The 18,868-nt window shown below is 46.9% G+C and overlaps 1 protein-coding gene across 5 annotated transcripts in view; it reads right to left on the minus strand.

The window, feature by feature from the left end:
* The window catches only part of HTT (huntingtin), a 163,081-nt gene that overhangs the window by 35,008 nt on the left and 109,205 nt on the right, over positions 1–18,868 (minus strand). For all 5 annotated transcript variants that reach the window (XM_035292340.3, XM_078366024.1, XM_035292338.3 and 2 more), the window contains 7 exon segments: positions 10,484–10,691; positions 6,291–6,432; positions 3,928–4,107; positions 3,620–3,796; positions 3,246–3,322; positions 1,742–1,880; positions 585–707 (listed from right to left, as the gene is read on the minus strand). In XM_035292340.3, coding sequence (XP_035148231.3) covers positions 585–707; positions 1,742–1,880; positions 3,246–3,322; positions 3,620–3,796; positions 3,928–4,107; positions 6,291–6,432; positions 10,484–10,691 — 1,046 coding nt within the window.

Here is an 18,868-nt window from a genome sequence, read left to right on the forward strand (position 1 = left end):
GCTTTTGTTGCCCAGGCTGGAGTGCAGTGGCACAATCTCGGCTCACCGCAACCTCTGCCTCCTGGGTTCAAGCAATTCTCCTGCCTCAGCCTCCCGAGTAGCTGGGATTACAGGCATGCACCACCATGCCCAGCTAATTTTTGTATTTTTAGTAGAGATGGAGTTTCTCCATGTTGGTCAGGCTGGTTTCGAACTCCTGACCTCAGGTGATCCGCCCGCCTTGGACTCCCAAAGTGCTGAGATTACAGGCATAAGCCACCACACCTGGCCACCATCTACATTTTCTTTAAATGCATGAAAGGTTGAGTGAAATCAACTTGCCTTCTTGGATTCTAACATGGCTGAAATAATGTGCTTTCCTATCTGGATCAGCATATCCCCCACGTCCCAGCCCCATCTGAAATCGAGTCCTCCCCACTTCCCAGCCCCATTCAGACAGGAGTCTCCCCAGCCTCCTGTCCATAGCCAGAGTGGAGTCCCCAGCAGGTGTTGTCAACAAGTGGGTCATGATGATGAGACAAATCCCACTTGGAAGTCACAAGTAAAAGTTGAGGATTCCTTGCCTCCGCTGCTCCCCCCCGTACCGAGTTCATCATGAAGGCACTCATATCTTCAGCAGGAATCCGATTCACCAACTCTGCACCTTCCAGCAGTGCAGAGTCTGACCTGGTCCAACACTGGGATTTGACAAGATGGATGTACCAGTCCTGAGAAGAAAAAATGGATACAGGGAACATGATGGGCGGCATTCAAGGGGTCTTCACATTCCTGGAGCTACGGGCCTAGGCCAGTGCTTGGGAACACTGCACTGGGCTAACCAAGAGGGACAACAGCCAGCATGCTGTGGCCCTATGGGTCCCCACACCACAGGTGTGGGGAGCCATACCACCTTTGGACTTCCGTTACCTGCCTGAGCACCCTTGCAGTCTCCCTGTCACCTCGTGAACTTCCAACAGTCCTTCCAAATACAGCTTTATGTGGGGAGCCATACCACCTTTGGACTTCCGTTACCCACACCACCTTTGGACTTCCGTTACCTGCCTGAGCACCCTTGCAGTCTCCCTGTCACCTCGTGAACTTCCAACAGTCCTTCCAAATACAGCTAAAGCACTAAGGGTTAGCAGCCCCTTTACATCCTCCCTGGGCTTTGCTTTGCTCGTCTCTCCCCAGCAACCAGGGCAGGGCAGGTGCAACAAAGCCTAAGAAGGCAGGACTGAACATTCGCTTTCCTATACTTGGGCTGCGGGTTTTTGAAATCTAAATTCACATTCATAAGCTGAACTCTCTCCAGGAAAGTAGAGTACCAAGGCTCTACCAAGGCTCCAGGCAGTCCCTAAGTAACCCTGAGTGTGAGCAGTGGAGGTGCTGACAACATGCCAGAATGGCTGGCAGTGGTGGTGCAACTGACAGGAGGCCAGAAGGCGTAAGGAAATGGAGGCAGGCTAAACGCACTGACAGGTGCTTGAAGGCCTGTGCAGTCAGAATCCTGCAGGCCCTGGCCAACCTTCCCTTGATTCACCCACTAACTACTGGGCCCCATACTCCTAACATATGGGTCCCACATCCTAGGACCTTAGTGGTGCCCCACATCTCTAACCAAAGCTGGCTCGGGCCGAGCCCCAGACTCCTTGGGTTCACTGTACCTCCTCTGCACACTCTCTATCTGCTAGAGGTGACAGTGGCACTCAGCACCACCCTGCATGTGCCCTGTACCTCCCATGCAGACAGGCTGGACACTTACTTTGTCTGGACTCACTGTTTCCAGTGACACGTGCCCATCCCCGTCCAGCGGGTGGGAAGAGACTGGAGGAGAGGGACTGAGTGAGTCTTGCAGGGTGGAGAGACGAAACCTGTCCAGCAGGGAATAGAGCCTTTGGTGTCTAAAATACAAACAAAAATGAAGTTACAACACAATTTTTTTTTTTTTAGTCTTAGTCTAAACTCCGCAAACTAGGAGTCTAGAAATATACACTAAAAGGACTCACGCTTAGTGGCTTCTTAAAGGAAAACGCAACTTGTTTAAAACTTTTTCTTTACAGCTGTTTTCTCACCAACACTCAAACAGATCATGATACAAATGCAGGCCCTAGTTGACTTTCAAGTCACAGTTTGTATTCTATTATTATTTCCCAGAAATTTCACTTCTGGAATATACTCAAAACATTGCAACAGGCAATACGTGGTATAAAGGCATTCTTAATAAATGTAAAACAGATCATCTATCCTAAAACTCAAGTGTACAAACTCCACCACAAATATCCCGGTGAAACAACTGATACGAATTTATGGTCATTTCAAGATAAAATCACCTCATCTGGTGCAAGATATTTATAATCTTTTAATCTTCCTCATCTGGACCGAAGACTAAGTCTGAGGTTAAGAAGTAATAGTTTATCTCCCACCATCTGCTAGGAGAGTGACAACTTCAAAATGCAAATTGTAAAATAGCTTGGCCCTACAGACTGAAATATCATCCCAAACTGACTGTCCGCCAAACTGTGCCCAATCCCATTTACAAATACCATCAAGGTACTCTTAAGACTGAAATCAAAGCATAATTATCTGTGTGTGTGCATGTGCATGTGCATGTGTGTGTTTTGGCAGTTTTAGCTCAAAGTATACAGCATAGTAATTATATCCTCCTTCTCTGCTGTCTCTCTCCCTCTCACAAACACAATCTTCCCCAACCCAGAGAAGAAAAAGGATAAAAGTTTAACTGGTTTTGCAGTCACGGAAACACTCACACAGGAGATGTAAGGATCTCTGATAAAGGCTTCTCAGAGACTCTGCAAATGTAACTGATTAAATGCTGCAAGGAGATAAAATGGCCACAGGATGCAGATACAACTCCTGCATGCCAAGGATTCAGTAGTGTCTTTCAGATTTGTCAGCTCTTATTTAGCAATTAGACGACACGCTTTGATTTTGCTGAGATAAAGCTGATAACCTATTTCCAACTCATCACGGGACAGTGAACACAGGCATTATAACTACTGCCTCTCAAACAGCCAACTGCGCCCACTCACGCCACAGACATGATCCTGCTGGTCGTTGTCCTTTACTCCTTATAATGCGAGATCTGCTTGTTTTAAAAGTAGAAAGCCTTTCTATCACCTTACTTCTGCAGCAAACCCACCTATAAGGCACATCAATTTCTTGTCCTGTGAATTGATTCCCACACAAATCCATATCCTTTACATCCTGGGTTATCCTAGGATAAGGATGACCTGTGTTTCCAGCATTACCTCTGAGCGAGCCCGCTGCTCTGAAGGTATTCCTGGATTCTGTTGAGTTCTTCCATTGGCAACTGGGCCATGCTGCTCTAAATAGACAAAAATCACATTAGTGTGTTTGTAACACCTAACAACCCAAAATAACCTCATGCTCATTTTAAAAGTATAAACTGATGTGTACAGTTCATCCTAGTAAGGGCAGATTAGAAAAAAATACAAGAAATGGTCAGATCAGACACATGAGGAACAGCAAGTGTGCAGATGTTTCCACATTTCTACCAGCGACCATATCAAGACCACACCTGTGGAAGAATACCAGCCACCTGTTCTGCTCGCCCTGCTAAATTTTCAATATAAATCAGTAGCAGGGTTTCTTTTCCCAATACCTGTAAATTTGCAGCCAGAAGCATTTCTACCCGGCGACAAGCAAGGATGTCGACCATGCGGGCCAGCACGCGGAAAGGGGTGCACAGAAGCCTGTCCACATACAGCGTGAGCACAGCTCCCGACTGGCTGAGATGGATGCCTTCCAAGCACTGAAGAGTTTTCTTTAGAGTGGTTGGCTTATGGAGAGAAGGAAAAGAACAAAAGATGACTATTTTGCCAGTTGGAAATTGAAGTTAAAAATCTCAATACTCCACTTTTAAGGCAGAGAAAACGGCAACTGGCAATAATTGGCAGAATGAGGACGTACCGTTGAAAGGTTTTCACAACGAGACTGAATTGCCTGGATGAACAGGCCGCTGGCAGCAGAGTTCCGATGGACGGCGCTGATGAAGTCCTGGACTGGAGGCTCGTGGGAAAGGCTGATCAGATCTTGAATGTGATTTACGATGAGCCACGTTAAGTGCTCAGAGTCATGGAGGTTCTGACACTACGGAAAAACACAAGGAAAGATTCATTTTCAAGTACACAACAAGAGACCAGATATTAATGCCACGGAAAGGCCAGATAGGTTAGGAAGGAAGAAAACACATCCCAAATGTAAACGTTGCTAAAAATATACAGTGTATGAACACAAACAATTGGGGAGGCAGGAAACTTGACTGACTGAGGCCGTGAACTCCAACCACGCACTGTGGCAGAGGCTGTGTGAAGTCAGACCTCCCTGGGGAAGCAGGTGCAGCAGTCCAGTTCTCAGAGACACTAACGAATGGCCAAGGGTGAAAGGACAAAGGCGGGCCTCAGCAACATCCATGGGTAGCAGGGGCACCATGGCGCCGGGACACTCTCATCACAGCACTGCTGGCCCTCTCCTGCGCTTCAGGCTGGCTGAGCCAGTGGGGTTCTCCCATTACTTTTTCCAATTTTGTGGAGAAAAAAAGGAATTCTCTATCACTGCCACAGTTTTGACAGAATTGCTGAATCTAAAATATGAATGGATCCCACAAATCAAATAAATCTTAAGTGTAGCTATTTCATTTAAGATTTAGAAGAAAATAGAAAATATATATATTTAAACATGCAGAGTCTCTTCATCTTGATTCATAATCCTAGGCAGAAACTGTAAAACGTGACCAATTCCTTGACATCTGGTTAATAATCAATATTTTTCATTTGGGATCATTTGACGGTACAAGTTGAATAACCCTTATCTGAAATGTTTGCGATCAGAAGTATTCTGAATTTAGGATTTTTTTTCAGGTTTTGGAATATGTGCATTATACTTATTGGTTGAGCCTCCCAGATCAAAAACTCTGAAATCTTCCAACGAACATATCCTTTCAACGTAATGACAGCAAAAGTTTCAGAATTTGGAGCATTTTGGATTTCAGATTTTTGGATTTGGGATGCTCAACCTTTATTAACTTAGAAAAATAATACATTTTTTCTTACATTTCTGTGAAAAACAGCATTATACAATTATATTATCCTTAACAGAAGAACAAAATAGGAAAAACTATTTCAACAGAGAACGTAAAACAAGAAGTGAATATTAATGAATTGCCATCACCAGAGAAAGTCTCTAGGATAATACCTCTTTCAGTTGTAGAGTCGGCTTCCTTTTCTAATTTGGAATATTTAACACTGTTTTGCTATGTTACAGCAGTATCTGTATCATGTTTGTAACAAAGAAATGCATATGTTTTAAATATTTTAATATAAATATTGAAAAAGTATTAAATCTAGACCAAAATCTAACAGCAAGTTACCGCTGAGTAATATGATTACCAGAGGTTTTATTTTCTTCTGTTTATTTGTTTTTTGTAAATTCTCCATGGTAAACATGTGATGCTAGTTTTATGGTTAAAAACTCCCACAAGTTATTATTATTTTTTAAAGAGAATGGCATTTAAACAGGAATCCATCTTAAAATGCGACAATGAACATCTAACACCTTTTCTACAAATTAACTTAAAAAAATTTTTTTTCGAGCAGAGGTCTCGCCCTGTCACCCAGGCTGGAGTGGCACAGTCATGGCTCACGGCAGCCTCTAACTCCTGGGCTCAAACCATCCTTCCTTCTGAGTCTCTCAGGTAGCTGGGACCACAGGCATGTACCACCACGCCAGGCTCATTATTTATTTTTTTTGAGATGGGGTCTTACACCGTAGCTCAGGCTTGTCTCAAACTCCTGGGCTCAAGTGATCTTCCCACCTCAGCCTCTTAAGTTGCTGGAATTCAGGCATAAGCCACTGCTCTTGGTATTATTATTATTATTATTATTTTTAATTAAGATCAGAACCCCACTACAGTCAATGCATTTACCCTGTTTTTTAAAATCATTATTTATTAATTATTATTCCACTGCTTCCCTCAAATGAACAAATACACCCAGCATCATGTAGGCATGGGGCAACAGCTAGGCATTTGATAAATGAGTCAGCTGCATGAACTCTCACAGACCAACTTGGAATCTGGTGACTGGAAGGCCAGGCCTGCTCTCCAATTATATAACAGAGCAGGAGAAAACATTAATTCCAGATTGAGTTTTGATGGCATTGGCAGAACACTGGGCAGTCTGGTTTCCAGAGGGTCCGTGCAAGTGCCATCTACGTGGGATGTCCTCCGGTTCCCCACATCCCTCAACCCCGTTTACAGGCATTTTCAAACTTACGACATAATCACAGAAGAGAATGAGAGCCCCTCTTCGTACTATTTCTCTATTGCACATTCCAAGCTTCGCTGCCAAGTCAGAGTCCTCCTCTTCTCCAGACATCTGAGGACTAAGTAACTTCGTGCTGGACAGACTGTGTCTTCTAGAGGAGCAACAGATGCATTGGCAATGTTTCTGGATGGAAGTGAGCTTATTTGCAAAATACTGAAGATGATTATGTTTAATTCTAGCTCTAAAACAGACAAGTTGTTTTCAGTATTGCCATATCAGAACATTGTATGTGTTAATATATACTTGCAGTTATCTATTCCTAAGCTACAATAAACCACACAGGAAAAAACTAGAAGAAACAGAGAATTTAACAGGCAGAAAATTCAAATGCTTGCCTGAATGCCAAAATCCACCATAAAGCTGCACGTTCAACCAGAACGTTTATTTCAGAACTCCCCTGGCTATGTTTGATAACTGAGCAAGGCTTTCGAAACTCTCCATCTGCCATGAAAGTTGTCAACTGCCAGAAAGAAAAGCTCCCTGCTTTCATGTTCTACCGTTCATTTTCCGATGAACCAACATCACTGTAAACATGCTCAGGAACACGCTTACGTTCTGGAAACCCTGTTTAAAAGCACTTCTTCCCCACTGACAACGTTTATTTCACTTCACATTTACTTCTTCTCACTATATTTTTTTTCTGTTTAAATAGGTGGGAATTACCAACCTTGAGACTCTTGGCTCTAGTCCAAACACTTCAAATGTTGACATACTCCCAAACTGCCCCTCTGACCTGCAGAGTCTCACCTAGGATGACAGACATCCTTCCCATCGCCGTTAACAGCCTTAACAGGGACAGAGGTCACGTCAAGCTAAGAATATTCTGAAATACAACAACTTTTCCTGTAATCCCTAAGGATTTAGAAGAGAACTGGTAAAACATAAAATTCTACAGATTTAAACTTTTTACTAATTGCCTTTTCTCTGTTTTCCAACAGGTGAATTGAAGTCAACTAGAGAACAGCCATATAAGCTCAGCAGTCGCAAGGAGCGAGCCACTGTGCAATGCGTGATGGAAATTTGCAGACACTGCTCACCGAGAGGGGCAGACTCAAAAGGCTGCACACTGCATGCTTCCATTTCTTTCTTAATTTTTTTTCCCCAGAGACAAGGTCTTGCTCTGTCACCAGGCTGGAGCACAGTGGAATGATCATAGCTCACTGTAAGCTCAAATTCTTGAACTCAAGTGAGCCTCCTGCCTCAGCCTCCCAAGTAGCTGGAACTATAGCTATGCGCTGGTAATTTTTAAGTTTTTTTCCTGGAGATGGGGTCTTGCTAGGCCACCCAGCCTAGTCTCGAACTGCTAGCCTCAAGTGATCCTCCCACTTTAGCCTCTCAAAACACTGGGATTACAGGCATGAGCCAGCACACCCAGTCTATAGATTCTATTTTTATGGCCTTCTGCAATGTGGGCTGAACAGAGGGACAGAGCACGGATTGGTGGTTAGACCTGGGGAGAGGTGGGACATGGCAGAGGAAGAGGGAACTGTTTGAAGTGACAGCACTGCTCTCTATCTTGATGTGGTCAGAGGCAGGGAGGGTTACTGACTACAGCTGGACAAAAGTACATTTTACTGTATTGTAAATTACGTGTCAGTGTGAAAACTAACCAACGGGAAACCTGCCCTTTCTCAGTCGGCCATCCTGCCAGCCCCAGTGTGACTTCCACCTCAAGCTGTTAATTGTGCACTTTGCAGTAATAAGCTATGGGGTAACGAGCCTCTGAAAGAGAAGAGGCAGCAGCTGCAATTCAAATATTAGCAGTAGACGTAAAAAAAGGTCCAGTGTCAACTCAAATTCAGCCCCAATTTGTAGCAGCATAAGTCCCCCAAATCCCAGACCATAAACCACCAGGTGCCAGTGGCGAATGTCCCAAATCCAGGGTGACTCAGAACAAGATGAGCTGGGAAGTGACCAACACGTCATGTGGATGACAACACATGCACGAGGGCAGAAGTATAGGCAGGACTCTGACGGTTCACCAAAAGGTAAGACAGATCGAGGGCGAATCACAAACCCACAGTGACAAGAGTGCATAAGAAAGGGGCCAGGCCAGGGCAGAGCCCACACAGGGACCTCCGGGAGCAGAGCACCCAGTGTGGCCTGAAGCCAGCTCCCCTCCCGGAGCCAGCCTGGGAGGACATGTGCACAGACCAAGAGGGGGTCGAGGGTAAGCAGCAGGAACACCTGCAGCTGGAGAGAGCAATTTTACAGCTGCTGAGTCTACAGGTAAAAAGAGCAGCTGCGTTTTGTGTTTCATACTTCTAGTAATTCACTTTTCTCATCTTATGAAAATAAAAATATACTCATCCCCCACCCCCACAGCTGGAAAAACATGGTCCTAAGAGCAGGGGTTTAACACTTCTGCTCTCTGTGGGCATCCTGGACATTTATGGGGATTTTCCCCTTTCACCATAGGGAGACCCTAGAAACTCGCATTCTAAAATGCTTATTACATATTATCTTAATTTTACCTTTACGTTACCATTAAAAAAACAGTATTTTTTTGAAATTTAAGTATTAGGTTAAAAATCCATTGATCCATTATTATTATTATTATTATTATTATTTGGAGATGGGAGGCTCACTCTGTCCCGCAGGCTAGAGTGCAGTGGCACAGTCTCAGCTCACTGTTACCTTTGCCTCCTTGGCTCAGGAGATTCTCCTGCCTCAGCCTTCCGAGCAGCTGGGAGTACAGGCACCCGCCACCAGGCTCAGTTAATGTTTGTATTTTCAGTAGAGACAGAGTTTCACCATGTTGGCCAGGCTGGTCTCGAACTCCTGGCCCCAGGTGATCTGCCCGCCTTGGCCTCCCAAGGTGCTGGGATTACCGGCATGAGCCACCACGCCCGGCCTGATCCATTAATGTTATTTCGGGGTAATAGAAGGAACAATACAGAAGTTCATAAAGGAAAATGCATTCAGAGGGGGTCAAGAAACAGTCACAGAATTTACAAAAAGCGGTAGTTTGCCCTCAGAGGGCTGAATGAAGATGCCTGCTGAGTACCAAACTAAATTTACCTTTGGGTTATTTATTTTAAACACTGACTATCTAGTTAAGCATTTCTGTTACTTCAACTCAGGGGACACAATTCCCAGATCCAGAGCTTTCCGATTTAACACGGAGTCAGCGGGCATATCCGTCAGAAAAGGAGCCATCTGCTGACTGGGCAGCTGATTTCCATGCACGCTAAAGAAGCACAGACCTAGAAGACACCGACTTTCTGTCTCCTGCCCCCACAGTGCCCAGTCATCATCACAGGCCTAAGACATCCTCCACACATTTCAGATGTCATCACAGTTCTGCCTCCTCCAACGGAATGGTCAGACCCCACTATACAGAGCACAGAGTGCACGGTTAAGAGGGCCTCCCAGCAGTGGGTTTCCCACTGAGTGCCATGGACTGGTGCTACTGGGAGCCCTGCCTCACATGGCCCAGTACCCACACTGAGCAGACAGGCGCTGTAGCACCTGCACTCTTTTCTCTCTGGAACTTCTTCTCCCCAGCGCGGGGTCTTGAGCCTTCCAGAAACACTATGCTAAGATTCAGCTCAGGGGCAGGGGGGCCGGAAGGGTCACAGCACTTATTTCCATACATATACAAATAAATGAGTGACAGAACATCCAGAAATGGAGCTTAAGCTTGAAAACTGTTTGCAAAGAGGGCCACCCATAAAGAGAAACTTAGTCATCCTTTTTGAATGGCATGATAATACTTCCAAGCAGTTTTGAAATTTGCTAAGCAGTTACTTCATTATCTAAGAATACCCAGAACCACATTTAATTCATAACGAAGTTAAGACAGTGCACCCGCCTGGGTAAGATACCAATTTGTGGACTAGAACTTAGTAGGAGCCACATAGCACTGCAAGAGTATCTCACGAGACGGGACGTGTCAGAGAACTTGCCAAAGAAAATCGCATTCCGAAAGCAGCTGCTATTCTGAATGCCTGTAGCTGGACCACGTCTGTCCCTACAATATGCTGCCCATGAAAGGAAGATTAATATGCAGCAGAAATTTTACAAGCCCTCACAAAAAATGGAAAATGAAAATGCCTTAACAGTGGCCAAACCTCAGGTCACTGGGATCCTCAGGACAGTGCTGGGCTGGCGCCCTGGGCTACGGGGCACTGGAAACCTACTTGGGAGTCTGCTGCACTTCCGCCCACCAGCGGTAGTCGGTGTGGTTGACAAGCAGCAGGATCTGACACCAGAGCAGCACCAGGGTCGGGTGGGTGGTGATCATGGAACGCGCCCGCAAGTTCAAGCTCTCCAAGGTGTAGAAACTGCCACCACAGCCATCACTGCGGAACAGTCTAGTGGCAGCTGCTGTGATTCTCCGGAACATTCCTAGAACCAAATAAAGTTAAGACTTATTAAGGAGAAACCTCTTTGCTTTCATCTCGGTCCAGTGCCACATGGTTATGTGAAAATTTTTACATAGAACAGACACAGGCTGAGCCATTTCCCATACATATTCAAAGCACCTGGCATTTAGAAAATTCTGATTTTTCTAAGCAGAAAGAGATATCCCACTTATTTAATGGACTGGTCAAGAAAGGTAGCATTCCTCCTCTCCCACTGTCTACCCCGGCACTGGTTGGCAATGCCAAGCCCTCCAGGAGCTCCAGGTGAAAATCTGAACACAGCTCCCCAAAAAGGAGGCAGGGAGCACTCAGCGCCTCGAATCACCACACTTGGGCTACAGCGGGTTCCCCACAGGACTGAGCCACAGCTACACAGTCAGGAGTGGCACCCTGCACCTGCCAAACTGAACAGCTCCTGCGCTTGCTAAGAACTGAGGATCAGAAATGCTGTAAGAGGCCAGGTGCTGAAAGAACATGACAGCCCCCTACAGTCTAGGCTCTGTGTGTTCTCTGCAGGCTCCTGACACCTGATAGCCAAGTGGTCTCTGTGCCTGGCCATGGAACATCCTGGGCCTGGGCAGGCCAACCCGCAGCCTGCCCACATGCAATGCTGGCACCTCAGCAATATACTAAGCTAGAGTCTACCCACAAGTTTCTCCACAGCATCCTTCTTAGGCTCCATGTATCATGACTTTATTCTAAGTCAAAGGCACAGAGACAGGCACAGGCTGCAAAGCACAGCAGGGAGAGGCAGACCCAGGAGACAGAGAAAGGCCCATCTGGCTAAGGTTGCCCCCTCCCTAGAGCTGGGCCTCCTGGCATCACTGTTGGCTCAGAATTTTATTTCTGATTTAAATTTCAGGCCAGGTGTGGTGGCTCATGCCTATAATCCCAGCACTTTGGGAGGCTAAGGCCAGCGGATCCTTTGAAGTCAGGAGTTCGAGACTAGCCTGGCCAACATGGTAAAACCCTATCTCTACTAAAAATATAAAAACTGGCTGGGTGTGGTGGTGGGTGCCTGTAATCCCAGCTACTCAGGAGGCTGAAGCATGGGAATTGCTTGAACCCGAGAGGCAGAGGTTGCAGAGAGCCAATATTGTGTCACTACACTCCGGCCTGGGCAATGGAGTAAGACTCACCTCAAAAAAGAAAGAAAGAAAGAAAAAACCTCAAAACCTCCCCAAAGTGAAAGAGTCCTAAAACAGCAACAACGGAATATAGGCTTTTTAGGGCTCCACGACGCCTTAAACTACAACCTGAAACCAAGGAAGGCTGCTAAGAAAAGCAGCACACCCAGAGAATACAGGCCCAGTCACAATGAGGAGTCCTAATGCCCTGTCTCTGGCTCCTCCAGGGTTCCCAGGATATCTCTACACTTGCTTCAGTCAGTATCATCCCCTCCAGCCCATTCTGCAGTGGCCTCGTCCTTCTGTGGGGCCCTCTGTTCCTGCATGGGCCCCTTGAGTGAAGAGGCATGCACTGCCTTCAAGGAAGACTGCAGCCAGGCCATGGAGCACGTGTAGGGATAGAGCTGGGAGGTGGGGGTTTTGAACAGGTAATAGAAACCCACAATCCGAGCTGTGTTCCAGATGGCTGAGTGTCAGCACAGGCTCTGAATCAGACTGCCTGGTCAGATCGTGGCTCTACTGTTTACTACCCGGGTGGCCTTGGATGCACCTCACCCAGGGCCTCAGCTTCCTCAGGTATAAGTTGGAGTTAAGAGCAGTATCTGTTTGCAGGGCTGCAATAAGGAGCAAACAGGAGAACCCCGGTAAAGGGCTCAGCACTGCATAGGGCAGGAGGAAGTCCTCAGCCCCTGGGGCGCCAGCGGCGGCTGCTAGAGCCTAGTAGGGATATTCAGGTGAAAGATGAGACAGACTCTGAGGGCCACCTCTCAGTAGATGGAGAGGAGGAGGTCAGGTCAGGGTCCCTGGGGTAGGGGGAGGAGGAGCTGACAATGATGCTGGGATTCTGAACATCCCAAATGATCTAATTAACAAGAAGAAGTACTGGAGAGTAACAGCGGTGCTAGTTCCATTTTAAGTGCAAGTCTGAGGTACTGGCAGGACAAGTCCTGTGTCGAGAAGCTGGATGCCAGAACTACACGGACCAGCAAGAGAGTCACCCATGAGAGCAACAGCCAAGGTCACAAAGGGAATGGACCTACAAACACCAAGGAGCAAGAGGAGAGAGGCAGAGACATAGAGAGAACAGTGACGAGAGATCACAGACAGCAACTCAGGGAACGCAATCAATTAAGTGGCTGGACAGAAGAACCCTGCAGTGGCTTGAGAAACAGGAGGGAAACAAACCACCAGAGGCAGCGAGGATGGAGTGTACACAGAGGGAGGGACCCCTAAGGAAGGAAGCAGGAGAGCACAGGAAGTGCTGGTTTGTTTTTAATGTAAGGCCGGCTTAGTGTGGCTCTAAGCATGCAAGAAAGCAGCTAGAGCCAGAAAGACAAGACATACATGTTTTGCTATGCTAAGTACGCATGGATTTTCTTTTTCAAGACAGGGTCTCACTGTGTTGCCCAGACTGGAGTATAGCGCCACGATCACAGCCCCCTGTAGCCTTGGCCTCCGGGGCTTAATCAATCCTCCTGTCTCAGGCTCCTGAGTAACTGGGAATATAGGTGTGCACCACCATGCCCAGCTAATTTTTGTATTTTCTGTAGAAGCAGGATTTCACCATGTTACTCAGGCTAATCTCAAACCCCTGGGCTCAAGCAATCTGCCTGCCTTGGCTTCCCAAAGTGCACAGGATTACAGGTGTGAGCCACCACACCTGTCCTGCAATGCATGTTTTTAAATAAGCATCAAAGGCAAAATTCAATTACAGAGAACCCAGAGGATATGGTGTAGGGAAGCAGACAAGAGGAGCGAGGAAGCCGGCAGGAGCGTGAGGCTGAGCTTGGGGAAAGAACAAAAGTCCACTGTTCCATTGGGACATTACCAGGAACCCAGGGCCCCTTCCAGGTGGAGAGGAGGAAAAGCTGGACAGAGGCTCATGAAAAGCGTTCGCCACTCTCTGCGGAGAGTGAGGCAGACTCCTGCTGTGCAGAATAGCAAAGGCTGTAGAAGGCACTGCACTCTCAGCAGCTCATTCTGAAGGCACCGCTAATCCCATGGTGACACCCGCCTGGTCCCCTCCTTCCAAGGGTTCCCCTGACTTTCCTCATCCTGGAATCGCCTGTTTTTATCCTCACAGAAAACACATCAGAGACCATGGTGCTGCTGCTGGGAAGCAACAGGATGACATCTCCCAGTCCCTCTGTACAGGGTGGGGCTGTGACCAGCCACCACCAGAGAACACCAGCAAAGGCACACATGTTTCTTTAAGTCTAAGGCCACAAAGCCTTCTTCTCTATCTTCCTCTCCTTGTCCCCAACCAGACACAGGGGATGTGGAGTCCTGGAGAGGAGAACCAAAAGAAGGAAAGGAGCCTGGGTCGCCAAATTCCCACATGGAGGAAAACCACCTGTAAGCCAGTAACACACTCAATGCACTGTCATAAAACCAAGAAACAACCTTCCATGGTGTGAAGCCATGGAAATGTTGGTTTATTTGTTACAGTAGCTAACATTACCTAACAAAGGCAACTGCGGCATTGAGAACATGGCTGAGATTAGAAGATGCTTCTCCGTGGAACCTCCCTTCCTAGGGTCCCGGGCAGTGATGACCAGCAGTCTAAGACAGAAAGAAGGCAGAGCCTGTGGATCACAAGGGTGACACAGGGAAGCCAACAGGCATCGGGGGAGAAGAAAGGGGCCGAGTGCCCAGAGACCACAATGGCAGTGCAGGAAAGCAGGGGGGCAGGAAGGCAGACCCAGGCTGTGCCCAGAGAAGCAGCTACAGCTACACCCAGCAAATCCCCAGGCCCTGTTTTTGTGAGCTAAACAAAGAAATACTGAAAGGAACAATGGAAGCGGGAATTGGAAATAAAGAATGCTGTTTTCAAAATGGGCAGGATGTGGGATCGCATCCTAACTCCAGCACCGAAGACTCCTAGGGCAGTGACCTCTCTGGGCTGAGCTTCTTGAGCCATGGTGTGGAGAGAACCATCTCTTCTCCATGCCACAGTGACTGGGTCCATGGCAGGTATTCTGCAAATGCCAGCAGCTATACTCACTGCTATCAACCCAACAAGTGGTCTGATGAAAGAAAGAATGGCAGGCAAGAAGGAATGCTTGGGTTTTCATTCTTGGTTTTGGCAAAGGATCTTTTAGAACCTAAGCAGGAAGGGGAACTACTTCCCAGGGCTGTTCTAAGAATGAACTGGGATAATGAAAATTCAAGTGCGGCATACCCAGGAGGGAATTCCCTCGCTCCCGGCATTGTGACTGCTAGTGGCCCTGTCCTTGCACAAGCATCAACTTGAATCAGCCTCAGCTTTATTACTACAGAAAGGACCACTTTCTCTCTCTTCCAGTGTTCCTTCTTGCCCATAAAGTTGAGCCACCGACCATTTTGAAGGGACAGGGAAAAGAGCTGCCATGCAGCCAACCCCTCTGCCACAAAGGAAGGGGTGGGGGAGCTTCCCTGAGGGTCGTAGGAAGGGGTGGGCGAGCTTCGTGAGTCATAGGGAGTGGTGGGCGAGCTTCCGTGAGGGTCGTAGGAAGGGGTGGGCGAGCTTCCGTGAGGATCATAGGAAAGAATGGGTGTGTTTCCGTGAGGGTCGTAGGAAGGGGTGGGCGAGCTTCGTGAGTCGTAGGAAGGGATGGGCGCGCTTCCGTGAGGGTCATAGGAAGGGGTGGGCGCGCTTCCGTGAGGGTCATAGGAAAGAATGGGTGTGTTTCCGTGAGGGTCGTAGGAAGGGGTGGGCGCGCTTCCGTGAGGGTCATAGGAAGGGGTGGGTGAGCTTCCACGAGGGTCATAGCATGTCTCCACCACCCACCAGGACTCAGAGAGGAGGAGGCAGCAGCTCCTGCCACCCTGACTGGGTAAGGTCTGGATGGCAGGCTGTGTGGAGGGGACAGGCCAGACAGTTCTAATCCAGCTTCATGGACAACAAACAAAGCTGATGCTTCCACTCCCTGGGCCTCTAGTTCCATCATCTGTTTCTAAACCAGTCCATCTTGGACCAAAAGAGAAGGATACTGGTTATCCCAAATGCTGTACACAGGAGGACAGGTATCTTTCTTGGCTATTCTGCTTATGCTAGATGGAATCTGAAATAGGCAAACCACTTTGGGATAAATATCCTCCTCCCCCAATAAGAAGAAAAGCAGGAGAACGAAAAGAGAAGGGTGCCATTCCGACTAGGTCCTGAACTAGGTATTATTCAAGAAGTAATACCTGAACTGGACGAATTCAAAAGTCTCCATTTTCAGTGTATGGGTGGAATTCATAGCCTTTGTTTAAGCAGAACATAAATACAAATGACCAATTTCACATGTTAAACATAACTTACTTACATCAAAATACAAGATGAAGCCGGGCGCGGTGGCTCACACCTGTAATCCCAGCACTTTGGGAGGCCGAGGCGGGTGGATCACAAGGTCAAGAGATCGAGACCATCCTGGTCAACAAGGTGAAACACCGTCTCTACTAAAAATACAAAAATTAGCTGGGCATGGTGGTGCACACCTGTAGTCCCAGCTACTCAGGAGGCTGAGGCATGAGAATTGCCTGAACCCAGGAGGCGGAGGTTGCGGTGAGCCAAGATCATGCCATTGCACTCCAGCCTGGGTAACAAGAGCGAAACTCCGTCTCAAAAACAAATAAAAATAAAAACACAACATGAATTACTTCAACTCTTATCTTAAAACCAACCAAATATAGTAATTCTGCCACCTAGTGTCTTTCAAATAAATGCAGTCGAATGAAACAAGACAGAAACACACATTTACGTATACACACAGACAACTTACTTGCAAATGCTGGACCAAATAAATAAGGTCCAAAGACACCAGCAAGAAACCTGTGTGCCCTCTCCAGGCCCCCCATTCACTCCAGTAAAGCTGCTTCTTAACAGACCTGCACTGTCTCACACAGGAGCCACTACCCACACAAAGCTGTTCAAATGTAGGTTAATTAAAATTAAATAAAATTATAAATCGCGCTCCCACATCAGACCAGCCACATTTCAGGTATGGACACCACATGCGGCTAAAGGCAGGTAAATGAGACAGTGCAGACGTCCTGTCTTTACTGGACAACAATAGTAAAAACATTTCGTCTGATTTTTGGGATGGAAGGAGAGGAAGTCAGTGCAAAGAGACGGTAACCACCTTTGAGCTGCACAGAAATCGCTTGGACATGCAGAAGGACACAGAAACACAACCCTTACTCCACGAAGGCAAGACTCGTTCTTACAAATGAAGCCACCTCCTCCTGGCATCAGAGCCAACCAATCAGCAAAATATAAAAACGACCAACATACTAAAACTGACCTATCGTTCATTAAGAAGCCACATTTCCTCAACTTTCAACTGATTACAGTGGTCAGTGAAGCAGAATCCAAAGATCTTTAAAAAGAAACAAGAAAATCATTTCAATAATAGCAAATAAGGCTCAAAAACTAGAGTCCATTATCAAGATCAAATTTTGGCCATGGCCTGTGCGGAGGGTGACAGCAGCTGAATCAGTGGCCATGAAGAGGCCTCTTTCTCTGGAACTCTGTGGCGCCTGGCGGCCGGGCCCCACCTGCTTCCTGCCTGCCTGCACTCAGCTACTCTCTTGGGTGCCGGAACACTCCCCTGCAAAAAGCTAGCTACTTCTCTCCCTCAGAAGTCCTGCCTCTGCCTGCCCACCCATTTTGTCTGTCACTGCACTCCCGTTCTCCTTCTGTTAAATGCACCAAGGCTGAAAACGCTACCTACCTTTTACTCTAAGGGTATGTACACAGAATGTAGACAAAAATCCAGTAGGAGAAGGGAGCTTCTGATCACAAAAGCACCTTCCCCATTCCTTTTTAAGGCAACTACTTGTTAGCATTTCTGTTTTCAGTTCTCGTAGTCACCTCCAAAATTCTAACTAATGCGCGGTTATACCTTGCAGCGGACCACCAGTTACCGCTTGCACTCCTCTCCCTCACTCCCACAGAGCAGCCCCGCCTCCTCATCGAGGGAACGCTGTCCAGTCTCTCACTTGGCCCAGGCAGACCAGAGTGTTCAGGGGTTCATGATCACCAACATGAGTCATGCAGGGCCAATCACATGCCTACCTGAGGGGCTGAGGCCATCTTCTGCCAGTGAAAAAAGCCCACCAGAGAACAAAACTAACACGGAAAACAGAGCAGAGTCTGGGCGCGGCAGCTCAAACCTATAATCTCAGCACTCTGGGACGCTGACACGGGAGGACTGCTTGAAAACAGGAGTTAAAGACCAGCTGGGCAACACAGCAAGACCTCCATTTCTACAAAAAAAATTTAAAACCTAGCCAGGCATGGTGGTGCATGCCTACAGTCTCAGCTACACAGAAGGCTGAGGCAAGGGGAACTCTAGAGCCCAGAAGTTTGAGGCTGGAGTGAGCCATGATTGCACCACTGCACTTCAGCCTGGGCGACAAAGTGAGATCCTATCTTTAAAATTCAAAAAAATTATATAAATTAAAATACATTTAAAAGAAGAAAGCAGAGCTAAGATGGTTAAATATACAATGCAGACCACAGAATTAAAACATTAGATGCAGTCCTACCTACCTAAAGAGAACCAACTGCTACCCCTGTCTGTATTTTCTAGGCGGTCAAACCAACAAATTCTTTCTCTTACTCTAGTTTAAACTGGAGCTTTATCCCTCCAACTCAAAGACTGTTGAATACAACAACCACACCGTGACTTGTGATTTTCAGACCTCAAACAACTTTAGACACTACTACCCATTAATTCCACCATAATAAAGATGAGGTTCCACTCATTTACACTACCTCCTAGCAATCTGCGTTACATTTTTAGTTCTATTTGGATACCTTGTAGCCTCTATTTGTGTCTGTCAACTTTAGATGATGTAATCACATCACCTCAACAACGCGAGATAAGGATTTTAGTGCCCCGTCCATTCCCCACCCCAAGTCTACCATCTACTTCCCAAATTAACTTGGCTAATTCTCCTTTTATACTCATCAGAAACGAAAACATTTTCATTCTGTTCTGGAACCATAATTAGGTCAGTAAGTCTTCAGCGTTCTGGTCACACATTGATTCCAAAAATGAAAGCT

Source organism: Callithrix jacchus, chromosome 3 (assembly GCF_049354715.1).
Source record: "Callithrix jacchus isolate 240 chromosome 3, calJac240_pri, whole genome shotgun sequence".
NCBI lineage: Eukaryota > Metazoa > Chordata > Mammalia > Primates > Cebidae > Callithrix > Callithrix jacchus.